The sequence below is a fragment of the Myodes glareolus genome, chromosome 7, assembly GCF_982192425.1.
Source record: "Myodes glareolus chromosome 7, mMyoGla1.1, whole genome shotgun sequence".
Lineage (NCBI taxonomy): Eukaryota > Metazoa > Chordata > Mammalia > Rodentia > Cricetidae > Myodes > Myodes glareolus.
This window is the reverse complement of record NC_142032.1, coordinates 78,505,979-78,522,139: the sequence shown is the minus strand read 5'-3', so window position 1 is coordinate 78,522,139 and position 16,161 is coordinate 78,505,979. Positions and strand designations below refer to the sequence as shown.

General features: G+C 46.4%; 1 protein-coding gene across 6 annotated transcripts in view; it reads left to right on the top strand.

The window, feature by feature from the left end:
• The window catches only part of Katnip (katanin interacting protein), a 172,329-nt gene that overhangs the window by 89,068 nt on the left and 67,100 nt on the right, over positions 1-16,161 (top strand). For 5 of the 6 annotated variants that reach the window (XM_048460577.3, XM_048460573.3, XM_085693049.2 and 2 more), the window contains 2 exons: positions 6,149-6,413; positions 8,512-8,643. In XM_048460577.3, the coding sequence (XP_048316534.3) occupies positions 6,149-6,413; positions 8,512-8,643 (397 nt within the window). The remainder of the gene's footprint in view (positions 1-6,148; positions 6,414-8,511; positions 8,644-16,161) is intronic. The other variant, XM_048460578.3, reaches the window with a different exon arrangement.

The window sequence follows — 16,161 nt, the reverse complement described above, 5'->3', positions numbered from 1 at the left end:
TTTGAGTCATACACAGTATAATTCAAAATTTTCTCAGGTAGTTCTATGCGAACTGATATACAGAATGTGATTTTGAAATGTACAGAGTATACCCAGGCCTGGTAAGACACTCCTATAAATAAATTCAGAAAGCAGGAGGTAGAGGCAGGAGGATCACAAGTTCTAGTCCAGGCAGAGCTACATAGTAAGTCTAAAGATAGTCTGGGAAACTTAGTGAGACCCAGAGTGGACCCTAGAGTTGGGATATGAGTTATGTGCTCTGAACAGTTTGTGGCCTGAGGGCCCCAGGCTGTGGGGAGAGGCTTATCAAATGGCTGTCTTATTGCCAGTTACAAGCCCCATGAGAACAGGAGCTTCATCTGTCCTGTCCATCTGTCCCTTGCCTTTATCAGCTGTGTCTGCTTATGAGAGACAGATATCTTTTAAAAATATTTATTTAAAGTTTTTAAGTTAATTTTTTACATTTGTTTATTTATTTGTGTATGGATGTGCATGTGTATGGAGATCAAAGGAAAACTTTACAGGAGTGGACTTTTTCCTTCCATGTAGTTCTGGGAATTGACCTCTGTAGGTCATCAGGCTAGTATAAGCACCTTTGCCATCTGAGCCATCTGTCTGACCCCAATTCTTAATTTTAAAAATGACAATTATATATGTAGGCATGTGTATGTGTGCTCATGCGTGTGCACTTGTGCATTCTTGTGCTGCGGCCTACAGTGGAGGTCAGAGGATAAAGTGTGCAAGTTGTTTCTTTCCTTCTGCCATATGGGAGCTGGGAATCACGCTCAAGTCATCAGGTTTGGTGGCAATTGCTTTTGCCCACTGAATCATCTCAGTGACCCCCCCATACTTCTTAAGTAAATGAATGAATAAAAATAACTTATCAATCAACCAGTGCAGGATAAAAAGCCTTTGGGGCCCAGGAGTGTTGTGTGAATGAACTTTGATCCACTTCATTCTGCTTTCTAAGGTTGGTCCAGGGTGTAACGCTCCATCTACTAACACTCAGCATGTGCTGCCTTATCCTCGGGAAAGACTTACGGGAGGGAGGCTCATTCCGTCGAAGGAGAGTGGACTGGCATAGTTAGTAGCAGCAGGACAGGCTGTGCACATGGAAGCGACTGGTGGAGAGGGCTGAAGCTGGGCCAGGTTACAAAGTCCCTCCCAAAGTTGCTACTGATTCTCCAAGTAGCATCAACTAGGAACCCAGGGCTCAAGTCATGATCTTGTGTGAGACATTTCATATCCAAGCCATAGCACATTTTAAAAAACATGTACTAGCTCCTGGCAGCTTTGTGTCAAACGTCATGAATTCCGTCTTCAGTTCTTCTGGAGACATCTGCTCTGAGTTGGTACTTGGAAGGGTGGTCAATAGCCTGACCTTGGCCTCAGCCAGTCAACATCGAAATACTGGCTCTGCCATCACCAGCTGTGTGACCTTGAGCTTGTCCTTCATTCTACTGAGCCGAAATGATGCCACCACTCAGTGCACCAGGGTGTCATAGGGCTGAAATGAGGTACATAGAGAGTTTAGCTGGTGCCTGGTATACAGCTTGGTAGCTGAAGCTACTGTGGCAGTTACTGATGACATGGATACTGTTACTGTTACTGTCATTGTGGGACCTTGGCATTTGATAGTTACCCAGCAGAGAGAGGAGGCTTGTGGACAGGTACTGGACTCCCGGCCATCAAACCCTGGCCACATTTTAGTAGTGCTTTCTGTAGCCATGCCTTCCATCTTCAGCATCCAACCCCTTACTCCTCACCCCCAGCTCTTCATGGGGAGGGCGTTTTGTGTGCAGTCATCAGCTCAGTTTCTGTGAAGTCTGCACCATGACCTCCATATGGAAGGTTCCTGAACTTAGCATTTGAAACATTGAACACTGAAATTGAATATAATCAAGTTTTAAAGCAAAGTATAAAGTGAGTTTTCCCAGAGAAAATTCTGGGTGACAACTTCAAAGCCCCTTATAGATTCCACAGCAGGGCATCACCACTTTGAAGTGCCAATAGCTTGGCTTTCAAAGTCACCACTGTAGCCAAGGTCCCACTCTTGCAGATGGAAAGGTTCTGAACGGTTCTTTCTAGAGGGAATGCTGCTTCTTAGAGCAGCTCCCCTTGCTTCTGTAACAGATGGTTTCAGATCGCATGAGCATCCCTGGATTCTAAGGTCACTCACCTCCTGCAAGCAAATGGAGTCCTTTCCTTAGTGAGGAAAAAAAAAAAAAGTACAGCCAAGTAGAGGCTAGGTTCTCTCTCTCTCTCTCTCTCTCTCTCTCTCTCTCTCTCTCTCTCTCTCTCTGTGTGTGTTTTATACTTGTAAATACTGTTTGGTCTTTACATATATATTGATTTATGGAAGAAAAAGAAAGCAGGTTGAAACAAGGATTATTGAAATTTGCTTTCTTTGTCATGAGAAATACTAGTTCATAAACGATCCATCAGCTTAGTAAGTTATGAACTATATTGAGCTGTAGGAATTGCCATTTGTCTTTCTTTCTGATGACTCCCCCAGAACACTGTGTGCTCCTGTGAGGGCAGAGGTCTTGTCTCCTTGCTTGTACATGACTGGCCATCAGCACAGCATCCCAGCAAGCATGGGCACATGCTAAGTGAGATCCTAATTTATAAAACCAAAAGCTGGGACTGTAGTTCAGGGGTAGAGCACTTAGCTGCTAGGTGCAAGGTCCTGGCTTCCATCCCAAGTGTTTAAACACACACACACACACACACACACACACACACACACACACACACACACACACTACTCCTAAAGTTAAGGTACAATCAATGTGCTATGAACAGTTTTTGACCTGGAAGCTAATGGGCTGCAGGGATGGCTTATGGAATGGCTGGGTTTTTTTGTGTTTTTGTTTGTTTGTTTGTTTTTTGGGTTTTTTTTTTTTTTGAGATAGAGTTTCTCTGTAGCTTTGGAGCCTGCCCTGGAACTAGCTCTTGTAGACCAGGCTGGTCTCAAACTCACAGAGATCCACCTGCAATGGCTGCCTTTTTTATTGATGGAGAACTACCCCATCATGTACCCTGCTGGTGGGCTGTGTTGAATGTAGTAGAATCAGTCTTACCTCAGGATTTTCTAGAAGGAGTATGGACTGGTGCCTGAGAGCACATGTTCCACCCCTGCCACTTAATCACTGTGAGGAGTTACACAAGCTGAGGGACTCTGTTCTTTAAGGATCCCCATAAACATAGGGCTGTAGTCACATAAATGTGGAATTGCAGCCCATGAAGGTGGCAAAGTAACAGAAGAATCTAGTTCATTGGCCCTGGCTGTATGCATCTCAGCATCTCATACCTGGAACTGGCTGTGGATGGAGCTTCAATTTGCTTTGGATATCAGTGGGGATTATTCTGGTCCCTAGGGCTGAGTGGGATTTCAAGGACAATGGCAGGACTCATTGTCCTGGTTGGCTTCCATCTGTTCCTTTTAAAAGTTGGGTTGGTGGTGCCACTTTTAATCCCAGCACTCAGGAGGCAGAGGCAGGCTGATCTCTGAGTTCGAGGCCAGCCTGGGCAAAAAAAACTCAAAAAATAAAAAACAAAACAAAACAAAAAAAACACCCAAAAATAAAAAAAAACAAAAAACACTGTCTTAGAAAAAATAAAAGTAACTGGACAAAATAATAGAGGTTCATGAGCAGAAAGGGCTTTTCCTAGAAACTTAAGCTTACTCCATTGAGAGTTATTGCCAAGTTCAAGTGATCCTGGGCTCAGGTGTTTAGTCCAGCCAGGTTATTATGAAGATCAGATGAGAAGGGCCTGAGTGTTGTACAGAGCTCAGAGCATTATTCTTCTATGAAAGATGAGTTGGAGCTGAGGCCTCCATTCAGCAGCAGGTGCCCAGAAACTCCTGTTTCCCTGGAGAGAAGGGAGAAGTCTGCTGATCTCTGACTGCCCACCACAGCCAGACTCTGATGACTCAAGCCAGGATCTCAGTGAGGCTCCTGTGAGGCCTGCCCAGACCATATCAGCATTATCCTTTGGACACCAGTGGTGAATGTGTGCTTGCTCTAACACAGGGCTTCTTGACCTCGACACAGTCAGCACTGTGACCAGATCATCCTTTAAAGTGAACATTGTCCGCTGCCTTCAAACCAGTCCAGCACATTGTTGCTGGCTCCCACCTACTAGCTGTCAGTGCACTCTCTCAACACATGTTGTGATTAAAAAGGCTCTAGTCATTGCCAAATGTCCTCTTGTTAGGGAGAACTATGCCCAGTTCAGACCATGGCTTTTATTATCACAGTGCAGTGTATCGGGGCATGGTAAATCAAATGATGGAGGTCAAAGTATGGCTCAGAGGAGTAAATTAATTTGCTAAGGGTCCTGTCATTGATGTTACCTCCTCTAAGGTGTGGAAGTGTCTTCTATCTCTGCTAAGTCACCATACAGGCTTCCATGTAATTTACTCATTCAGCAAGTATTTACCAAGCTCCACTGTGCTCTAGACAGTAGTGCAGTTGCTAAGTAACCAGCCCTGGTGCTGGTGTAGGGTGGGACAGTAGGAGAAGGAACTGGAAAAGACACAAATTTATATTGTGCTCCTGCTGCTGCTGCTGCTGCTGCAACTTCCCATTGCCTTAGCAGCTTACCTAACAGAGCTGGGAGTCTGAGACTCAAACTCACCGTCATCAGGCTGAGCTCAAGGTGTGAGCAGGCCTATGTGTCTTCTGCAGGTTCCAGGAAGGAATCTGGGTCCTAGAGGCACCTGCTCTGCTTAGCTCCGTCCTTTCCATTCAGAGCCAGCACACTAGCATCTTCTCTCACTTCTGACATCTGCTTCCATTCTTAGGACTTGCTGATGTTGTTCTTCCTGCCTCTCTTATGATTGCCCCATAATTCCTCCAGGCCTGCCTCGGTGATCTCAACAGATCCTTAATTTCATCTGAGAAGGTCCTTTGTCATAGAAGGGCACATATTCACAGGTCCCAGAGAATATCTTTTGGGGACTTCTGTTAAGTCTACTATTATCCATTCTCTTACTCCATCCCCAACAAGATTCACATCTATTTTACCTGTGGAATAGCAGGCATAGGCATTTGGGACAAGAGGAAAAAGGGAACCCTCCAACTCAAGCAATTTCAAGGAGTCCAGGGCTGGGAGTAATTCTCTGTGTCTGCTCTTCACCCTCTCAGCCCCTGGTGCAGTCCTCAGGAACTTGCTTCTTCAGGAGGACAGCATGTGTTTGTAGATGAGTCTCTCTGGTTCCTTTCCTGTCTGTAGATGGGCACTCAGGCAGCCTTTGTTGTTGTTCTTCTTTCTTGCTCCTGTCCTGTTCTAGCTTAAGTGTTTCTGGCAGCTGGATGTTCTCAGAAACCACTTTGGTTACATGGATGTCTGTAGGATTCCCTACATCAGACTTTCCTTTTCCTCCCCAGTCTTCCCTGGATAATCCTGTCTCTGCAAAGGTGGCCCAAGAAATCCACAAACCACAGGGGAGATCTTGCCGTTGCCTTGGTTTTCTCTCCAGGATATGCTTTCCTGACAGCCTGTCTCCAGGTGTTGCTTTTTCTGCTAGCTGAGTAGAAGAAAATGAGCCCTTGGTTCCCTTCCCCTGGCAGTTTTCCCCTCAGGTCCAGCTAGAGGAAAGCAGACCTTCAACTTAGTACTTAGCAATCTGTCCAGCTTCTAAATACCCAGGTTCAACACTGACAAGCTTAGTGTCCCCTGGAACCCCAGGACATAGTTGCCTCAAATTTTCTACATGATAGGATCCCTTTCTTCCAGCCACATGTCCCTCATCTCCTGGGCTCATGCCAGTGGCAGCTCTCACAGCCAGGTTTCAATCATCAGTCAGTTTGAGTTTTCTCATTTATTTTAAATACACATGCAATACATTTCAGTGATGATAACTAGGACTAAGCTCTGAAAGCAAATCCCAATTTAATGTTTCCTCTTTAAGAGCTGCCTTGGCCATAGTGTCTCTTCACAGCAGCAGAACAGTGACTAAGACAGTACCATAAGTGCCACACCCCCATTTCATTCCCCTCTGACTGTTTTTTGCTGTCTTTGAAGCAACACCAGCACCCTGGCTGAGATGCTGCTGGACGTTGGGAGGAGTCATTCTTTGGTTCAGAATGTCTATTTTTATACAAGTCCTTACGTTTCATGTCTCCTGGGCTCTCTACAGGAGCTGAGAAAAAGTCTGGGACTCAGCACAAACCTCCAGACGCAGGAGGATGGCTCCAGTGACGAGTACGACTCTATTGAGGAAGACGTCCTCTCTGAGATCGAGACTGAGGACCTCTTAATGCCAGGCCATACCACCGATGAGTTTCCTCTTCCCAGCCAGAACACAGTGCAGAAGGATGTCCCCAAGGACCAGGAGCTGGAAGGCCGGCCTCCCCAGGGCACAGATACCCTTGTGGTGATGGAGTTTAACCCAGCTTCTAAAAGTGAGCTCTTCTCATGAGCTTTTTTTGGCCTCTTGTGTCTCTGTATTTAGTTCTAGGACTCAGTGTTCCACAGTGCTTGGAAACTCAGCTTGAGTGAATTCTGGACCAGAGGGAAACAGCTGAGTCCTGTGTACTAAGAGGGAAAGGCACCAAAGGCTTCCAAAGACCTCAGACCTTCCCATGGGAACTATCTTTAGTGTATTGTGGGAAATTTAGTGGCATCTGCATCCCAACTGGTTAATGCAAAAGGAACTAGTATTACCTTATATAATTGTAAAGGGCAAAGTTGGAGAAGGCCCATTGCCCTCCCCTCCCATCCCTACAGCCCTCTACCCGCTCTTTCCTTTTGCCCTCTCTCCTCCTTTCCTCCTTCCTATTGCTTCCCCTTCTGTCAGATTTCCCGTGAGTTAGTTCCATTCTGAGGCAACTTTCTGGCATTTGGAGGCATAACTGCCTTCATAGGAGACATGGGTCTTGTTGGGTCACTATAAAGTCAGCATCTCTTGGCCAAAAGCCCTAGGTTTAGCTCTCAAAAGTCACAGTAGCAAGTGAACAACAGGTCGCTGCCGTCTCAGAACTAATCTCTTTGGGGCTGACGAGCTGGGCTAACTGATAGGACTAAGGGGTGTGATTGCCTCCTACCCATTCAGATGTGAGGAAGGTGTGATTAAGGAGAACCTGAGGGATCAAGGAAGCAAGGCAGTAGGAACAGCTGCTGTCCACTTGCGGAAGATTTTCAGAAAACAACCTTGGAAAGCAGCAGGAACACTATTGGAGCAGGGGCTTGAGTGGTGGGACACCTGCTTGAAGGTGACCTCTGACAGTTACAGCAAGATGCTGGTGGGGGTGGGCCCAGGTGGGCTGCTGTAGCTGGAGTAGTCGGGCAGCCTTCCCAACAGAGGTTGTGCTGGCCTGGCGCTGGGCCCCGCCTTCCTGGGGCAGGGAACGACAGACCCAGAGACTCCAAAAGGTTTAGAACTTGGTGTGCAGAAGCAAAGGGTCAGTGTGGCCAGAGCCTACTGAGTGAGCAGAAAGTGTGTCAGTGAACGCCTCATGCTTGGTATTCTCCTGGGTTTGCTTGTTTCCCAGGCCAAGAGGTCCCTGTATACAGAGTCCAAACACTGTGTCTGCCTTTGGGGTCTTTAGGTGTTTTCTCCTCTGCCCTTGATCCTCCTCCCCACACTTGTCCTATGCGTGACTTTCGTGTCCTTCAAAGGTTTGACATGTTAGTTATACATCTTCCCATATACACTGAGATACAGAAATGCATTCAGGACTGGGCCTAGGGATCAGAGTAGAGCCTTGCCTACCATGCCTGACACCTGGGTTCTGGATTCTATCCCTAGCACCACATACACACAAGTTCCTAAAAACTATCTACCACCAGCGTGAGAAGTCACCTATGCACCACTAGTGTGAGGGCTCTTGAGGGTAGGTTTGGCAGCAGTCTGAACCTACAGCCAGGACAGACTTCAGCTTCCAAGCCTTCATTGAGCCTTTGCATGTGCTGTTCCCACATCTGGTGACGCGGGTAATATGCTCATCACCCACAAGAATCCCTCTTCATCATCACCATGTGTACCTTTGCCAGCCTTGTCCTCCGACTCTGCTTCGTGACTTCTCTCTGCATCCTGTTTTCTCATCTGTTCAGCTGTCCTCTTCAGCTAGACTACGAGTCCCCGAAGACTCTGAATGCATTTTACTGTGCCCCTTTATCTCCAAGATGCCCTTGCTGGCACCATTGCTTGCATCAATTAAAGCCAGTGCCTCATTGGCTTGCCAACCACCCTAACTTTCTGAGTAAGTGCCTTACCACAGTTGCTGTCTCTGTGTGCACACGCTGTTAGTAAGGACCTCTCCTGACTGGAAATGTTAGCTACTGAGCCCCGTGTCTTGTTCAAAGCATCTCATTTATTTATCGATGCTGTCTATAGATTCCTCTAATCCCCTACTAGCAAGGTTCCTGGTACAGAAGAGGTCAATAAATATTTGTTGGGTGAGTAAAAATTTGTTGGGTGAAATGATAAACAAATGTCTGAGAGGAATGCCCTATTCTCTCTGCGCTCAGGGGCTGACAGAATCCCTTGCTTCCCCACAGGCAATAAAATGGAGAGGGTTTTATCTGCTAAGCGGAAGGACAATGCTGAAGTCTTCATCCCCAGCAAACCAGAGTTGATCCTGAATCCACAGCCTCCCACTGTGTTTACAGACCAGGAGAGGGCCTGCTCCAGTAAGAGTTGGGGGCCCTGAGTGGATTGTGGGGGTGAGGGGTGGGTACTCCCAGTGGGCACCACGATGAAGGTCTTGCTTCTTCCTTACCCTCTTTGGAGGGCTGACCTGACCTTGAGTCACTTGCTACAGTTTTTTCTAGTGCTCATTAAAGTGTTATTATTATTAATATTTGAAATTATTTTTTCCAATACTGGGTATGGAACATATATTTCATTTCCTTGTCCTGTGACAAAATATCCAGACAAAAGCAACTTAGGGGACAGGGGGCTAATTTTAGCTCACAGCACTAAGTCGTGGTCCCATCGAGGCAGAGACGTCAAGGCAGGAATCTGACACAGCTGGTCACATCATCGCCAAGAGCAGGGAGCAAATGCATGAATGCTCACACTCAGCTTGCTCTCTCCTCTTACACAGTCTAGAACCCAAACTCAGGGAAGGGTGCCACCCGCTTCTTGGCTGGGTCTTCCCACATCAATTAACATAATCAATCACTCGCAAACACGCCCAACCTATGCTAGACAAGATAAGCATCACACAGGGGCACGCCCAGCCTGGCCTAGACAATCCTTCATGGAGGAGAACTGTCAGGGTGAAAGTTAAAATGAAGCGTCACAGAACAGTAGACCTCATACTTACCACAGTTTAAAGGTCAGCCCTGACAAATGTTTATTGCTACTCATAGTTAATATTAACACCTTGAAAAAGTAAACCATGTCTGAGCTAAAGTCATCGTGCACACTGGATTTGTCTGGGGCTCCCTGGACAAAGTGCCACGCACAGTTGCTTAGCTAAGGCATGGTGTTGACAGTGACATCCTCCACAGGTGCAGGGACGCTTGCTCCAGGCTGCCCCCCATCTTCTGTAGCTCTGTGGGTTGTGGCAGATGACCCAAGCTCATGGCTCTCTCCTGTATATGTATTTCTGTGTTCACACTCAGCAGTTCTGTAGACACTAGTCACACTGCTTCTACCCTATGGCCACAGTTTAGCTTCATCATTTGGGAGACCCTTTTTCCTAAGGAAGGCATATCCGTGTACACTGGGACCCACCCATATTCAGTGGGTGGGTCTGTGTGTTGTTGGCAACTAAACCCAGAGCGTTGCACATTATAGGCAAGTGCTGCTGAGCCCCACCAGATCATCAACATCTTAGGAGGTATGATTCAAGATCCAGTTCAGCTGTCACCATGACAGAGCCTAATTGACTAATTCATAATATTCTTTTCTCCCAGGTTTAGCCATAGAGGAGATGGAGGCAAGGGAAAGGGGGAACAATAGCAAGAAGTGAGAAGGAGCCCAGAGATGGGTGATGGGTGTTGAGGTGAACACATTCCTGGCTCCATGACAAAGGAACGCACAAACACACAGGAATCCATGTATCACCAAGTCGTCTGTAGGAGATCTGATTACCTCCAGTTTCTGGGATTGTTCCATAGGTGCTCTTTGAGATGAAGTTCTCACGTTGAACAGCATATTGGTATTAAAGGTGGTTACCATGAGTGGTTATTATTTTGTCACAAGCTATTCAGGGCCTGGCTCCTCCAGCAGCCAAATATCTCAAGTTTGACAGTTGAGGTCAAAGTGGAAAGCTGGCCTTGTTACTACAGTGTCCTAGGTACAATTGGGTCACAGTGGTCAAAGCTGTCTTTAGAAGCCAGCAGACTGATTACCAGGCCAGCCACAGATGGCTTTGCCAACAGTGCCACGATGGATACAGCATCTCTCAGTAAACCCAAAGGAATCTCTCTCTAGGATGGGGAATCCTGGTCTCTGGGCTGAGCCCAGATGAAGCCCTCGGCTTTGTTATAGTTATAGGTTAGAGAGGAAGTGTATTTCAAACCACAGACCTAGACAGAGTGAGCTGGCCATGTTCACACCACTAAGGATACAAGGAGCCAAAGACATCTTGAGAGGACATTGAAACCAGCACCCTATTCTCCCACAGAATTGAGGGTGGCCTGCTCATGCATGCTACCTTGCATTTGATTGTGGGTTGGGTGTGTAAAAAGATTTCTCAGTCTTCCTTGCAAAAGAGCCTTTCATTGTCACAGCTGCCTCTCAGCACTTATGTCACAGTTTTTCCTGTCAGTCATGGAGCTACTCAGTTTCTTTTGACCGCATTTATGGCCTGTATCTTTATTTCATTCTTTTCTTTTCAAAATTCCTACATCTCTATATTAAGGTTTGTTGTTTTTTTTTTTTTGTAAGCAGGATGCAATTGGTTTTTATTTTTATCCTCCAACAATCTGTGTGCTTTAATGGGCATACTTAGTCCATTTACATTTAATGTAATTGCTGATACATTTGAGTTTAAACCTGCAGTCTTATTATCTGTTTTTTTTATTTGCTTTGCCTGTTTCATGCCCCTTTTCTTCCCTCTCTTACCTTCTTTTGAACCAATTGCCTTGTATTACTCCTCTTTCCCCTCCCTATTAAATTGTTAGTTATACATTCTTTTATTCTTTTACTCATTACTAGAGATTGCAATGTGCATTCTTGGCTTATTAGCATCTACTTTAAATTAGCACATTTACCACTTCTAATTCGGTGGAAAGACCTCTAGCTCTAAATGTTTGTTCCCCTCCCATTTTAAATGCTATCACTGTTCATTTTGACTTCCATTAGACATTGTTATTATTATTTTTGTTTTTGTTGTTGTTTTATGCAATCAGTAGTAATTTTGAGGCATCTACGCTGTTGACCTTTCCACACCTCTCACTCCTGGCTGTTTCCAGGTCACTCCCACTCTCAGACTGTCATTCCCTTGAGTCCATCACAAGCCGTGCTTGGCTTCTAGCTGTGGTAGCTCTTCTCAGCATCATGAACACCTTGAGGAGGAGGCCTCTCAGGTGTGTTCACCTTGTGTCTGCCTGCGCCTGGCCCTGTACTTTTTATCTCACAGTCCCTTTCCTCCCCATAGGGACATGCCTTCAAATAGATTCATTTTTACAAAGCAACTTCTGTACTATTCAGATCAAGTTTTCTAGTGTTGCTTCAGTGAAAGAGTGTTAAATAGTCTGCCGTTCTAGAATGGTAACCCATTGCCTGCACTCTCTAAAACTTTGTTTCTCCTCTTATCCCCGTTTCTTTGGCCAAGCCTATACCTCTGACCTTATGTCGATTAAATATGCATTTAACATGCAGTGCCATCCTCTTCACTCAGCGTCACAGTCCCTGACTCTCCCCACAGAGGCCTCTTGCCTTCTAGAAGGGGAGTGAAAATTTGTCTCTGGTGCAGAAAGTTTGCTGTCCCTGTTTTCAGGGTTAGGGAAGTGATCTGTGAGAGACACTTTTCCCAGAGAAGCCACAAGCTGCAGAAATCAGTAACAGCATCAGTGTGAGCTGAGTTAGAGGATGCTGACAGCCCGGTAGTTAGGGTTCCTGTCCAGACACCTGCGGCACAAGTACTGTATGTCAAAGCCCAGAGTCTCGGAACATTCCAGTCAGTTTTCATCAACAGCGAGTGATAAAAACTGATAGTGGCTGGGTATGCTGCTGCACACCTGCAGTCCCAGTACCTGAGAGGATCAAGCATTCAAGGTCAGACCCAGATACACAGTGAGCTGGAGACTAGCCTGGGCTAAGTGATATTCTGTCTGTAAAAGAAGAAGAAAAAAAATCAGACAGCCTAAGTACCAAAGGAAATGAATTGATGGCTCACTTAGACACGAAAAGTCCACGTCTTTGGTGGGGTCTTAGGCTTATGAGGTCCAAGTACTCACGCTGTTATTAGAAAACTATTTCTTCTGAACTTAGGCGTGTTTTCCTCAGATCAATTAATTCTCAAATTTGAACTTGCCTTAGAATGGTTGAGCCCAGCCACCTACTTCTAACTCAGTGGATCTAAATAGCTAAGTACTTGTTCCCAAGAGTTCTCAGGTGCCTATGAGATTGTTAGATAGTTTCTGGTTAGGAAACTCACTGTGGGAACCACTTCTCACACAGGTGGCCAGAGATGGCCCAGGGACTTTAGGCTCCCTTTTTCTCTGCTCTGCAAGCCAGCAGGTGGAGGGGTGTGAAATGCTCCTTTCCTAATAATCACAATGTGAGTTCAAAAGCCCCATGTTTCCTGGCCCAGGCCATGGCCTATGTGGGTAGGGAGAAATGTATCAGGTCTATTTGGTCTGATAAGATTGTGGAAGGTGTGCTCCCCGAATGACACCATGGGCGCTGTGAAGGTCCCTGTGTATGGAGCACCTGCATGTTCCTTCCATACCAGAGCCAGCCACACAGGCCGTTGTACAGAAGTAGCTGTGGCTCTGGCACCATGCTGACAGGGACAACTTGAGGGAAGTAGGATTGAATTTGGTTCACTGTTTCAGAAGGTTTATTCCCTGGTCACTCGAATTATGTTTCCTGGTCTGTTCTAAGGCAGATCATCACAGCGGCCGAAGTGTGCAAGGGAACAACTTCATGGTAGACAGGAAGCAGAGGGAAAAGGAATACAGGAAGAGGCCAGTGCAAAGTCTAGGCCCCAGGGATGTGTCTCTAGGGATCTACCCTATTCAGCTAGGTCCTACCCCTTACCTTTCACCAGCTCCCAATAACGCCATCATATTTTCATTAAGAGATAGTCTGTTCATTGAGTTAGAACTCTTAAAGGTCTAGATGTGTTGGGAATCACCTCACTGACTCACAGAGGTGTGTTTCACTAGTCTCCCAGGCAGTTCTTTGGCTAATCAAGTTGACAATATTAATCACCACATGCTAACCCAAGAAAATGCATGTCACTGGATCTATCTGATCAACCGCAGATCACCAGTTGCCTCTGCTATTTTGATTCTTAGAGCAGTGTATTAATGAGGGTTCTCTAGAGTAGCAGTTCTCAACCTGTGGGTCACAATGTCTTTGGGGGTCAAGTGACCCTTTCATAAGGGTTGCTTATCAGATATCCTGCATAAATCCGATATTTACATTGTAGTTCTAGAAACTGGAAGTCAGGACCCAGGTGAAGGAAGTAGGTCTCTGGGGACATGCCTAGACAGGAACCTTGCCATGGCCCTTTCCTACCTCCCTGCTCCTCATCTGCCATGAAGTAGACAGCCTCCTCCTCTCTATCCTGTTGCCTTGGTGTTCTGCCTTCTGTGGGCCTGGAATCAGCAGGGCCAAGGGCAGTGGGCTAAAGTGCTGAGGTCTTTTTATAAGGTATCCATTTGGTCATGACAGTGAGGGAGCTGACCAGTACAGCATCTCTCTGCAGTTCTTTAAAGGAAATAGCGGAAATCCCACAGCATATGACCCACGCAGGCTTCACTGTGGGCTGCTGGTTTATGATCAACAATGGATGCTTACTGATCTCACATTTTATCTTTGCTGCTGCAGTGGGTTCCTGGGTGACCCTCTAAGACTCTGGAATGTAGTCAGTCAGAGGCAGTTTTGCTGTGGTTATAAATTAGAGCCTGTTGAGGCACAGCTGGTAGAGAGGTGGCTCACCTTCTGGTAGATTCTTTGTGATGTGTTGAATTCATGGCTAATCTTCTGGATGACACACCTTTTGTTTTTAGCTAAGAGAGGAAAGCCAAGTACTAGGGAAACAAAGGGAGTGGGGTTACTGGAAGAGGGATGGTTCTCATCCAAAAAGAGCAGTTTGGGATAAATTAAAATGTGCAGTTTGGCTTTTGCTAGTGGCTTGGATTTACAGAGTGAATAAATCTACTATTCCCTGGATTCAATATGAGAATAAATTCACTATCGTGTGGCATTCAGACCAGTGTTGGTACAAATGAGAGATGAGGGCATCAAAAAGAGTTAAAAGGAGGTTGCAGTGAGAGGAAAGGTGGTGCCCATCGGCAGTGTGACTCGGAGGACGCTGTATTCTGGAAGGCAGCAAGAGTACAGCACTGCTGGTGGAACTGCAGAGCCAAACTCTTCCTAGAAGATGGTGACAATTTGATGTCATCTTCTTAGCATAATATTGCTAAAAGAGCACAAACAGCCCCCTTGATGGAGCTGTGGAAGAGTGTGCCAAATCTGTCACTCAGACAAAACTGACCCCTTTACCAGAAGAGTCGAGCACTGTGCTGGGTGGTCGAGGCCAACGTACGCCTTGTCCTGGAGGCCATGCTGTGGTCTTTCTAGTTATCTCTGGGCCACTATTCCAGGGTAGCCCCAGACCTCTGAGCTCGTGTCCACAGACTGGCAGTCAAAAACCAAGGGCCAGCATGTAACTCTTTGGGTACTAATTTTTGATTGTTGTAGGCAGGGAAGAGGGGAATGTAGTTAACGACTGTGGTAGTTTTGGAATCTGCTGTCCTGACCAGTCTCCTGTCAATGGGACATTTTCTGATGCTCACTGAGCTCTGGCCATGGTCCTAGCTGCTTGTGCACAAGACCACTTGGAGGGGCTGCAGCGGGTGTGGGCTTTTCAGCTGCACTTTACTGGTTAGAGATTGAATGCCTTTCACAAACACTGAGATTTACAAGGTTGGACTGAGTTTTCCCCCATCCATTCATTTGACAGAACTTAGAGTGCTAGATGCAGACATGCAGCAGTAAACAAGATGGGAATGGCCTCAAAGAGTAGCTGAGATCCATGAGGTCCCTCAAGAACCCAGCTGCAAACTCCCCAGCCTTTTGCTGACCATTTTCAACCTTGCTGCCCCATTCCAGCCTACTGATCATTCTTCAGCATGCCAAGCTCTCCCTCTCTTAGGCTTTGTTTCTGCAGAAGCTTCCTTGTGTTGACAGTCATGGCTTTGTTGCCTCCAGCCTCCCCTTAGTTGTCTTCTCCCTGGACTTCATCTTGAGTGGATATATCCACTGCCATCCTGTCTAACCTTTCCTCTGCCTACTCCATGTCTGTCCCAGCTCTAGGACTGTAAGGTCAGTGAAGGCTGGGGATGGCTGTCACACCTACTGCCATTATCTTGCACCCAGAGCAGTGTCCACCTCAACTCAGGAAGACTACAGTATGGTATGAGTCAGATGAGTCAGGAGCCTGCCATTCTGTACCTCTCACCAGGCTGGGAGCCCCTTCCTGCCTCTGCTACCCTGGAATCAGAGTGAGTTTGTGGGTTCGGATCTCCAGCAGAGAAGTCCAACACCACTGCCTTCAGCTTCCTTCTTCCTTGTCTCCTGCCTCACGACTATTTTAGGTACAGTCTTTTTGTATGAAGTGTGGTCCTCACTATCCTTTTACACACCTGGACTCCCACAATGTTAAGGATTCCACATTCCAGCCATTTTTTTAAAATAAAAGATGAAAAAGGATTATCTCCATGAGGAGCACAGTCCCATGTAGGGAACACTGGCTGGCAATCAGAAGCACACCTATCCCAGGCATATGACCTTGTCAGGCAGCCTCCCATTTCCAGACATTTGCAGTCACTCTGACTTTGGCTGACTGAGAGGGACATTCTCCTCCTTGGCTTAGATTCCAGAAGAGCCAGAAGCTCTCTCCAGCTAGTACCTAGTTGTGTTATCCAGAGTCTTCTTTCTATGACAAATACCTGAAAGGAACAGTTAAGATGCAGAGAGACTTTTTGTCCATAGCTTCAAAGGTTTCCATTCCTGGTCAT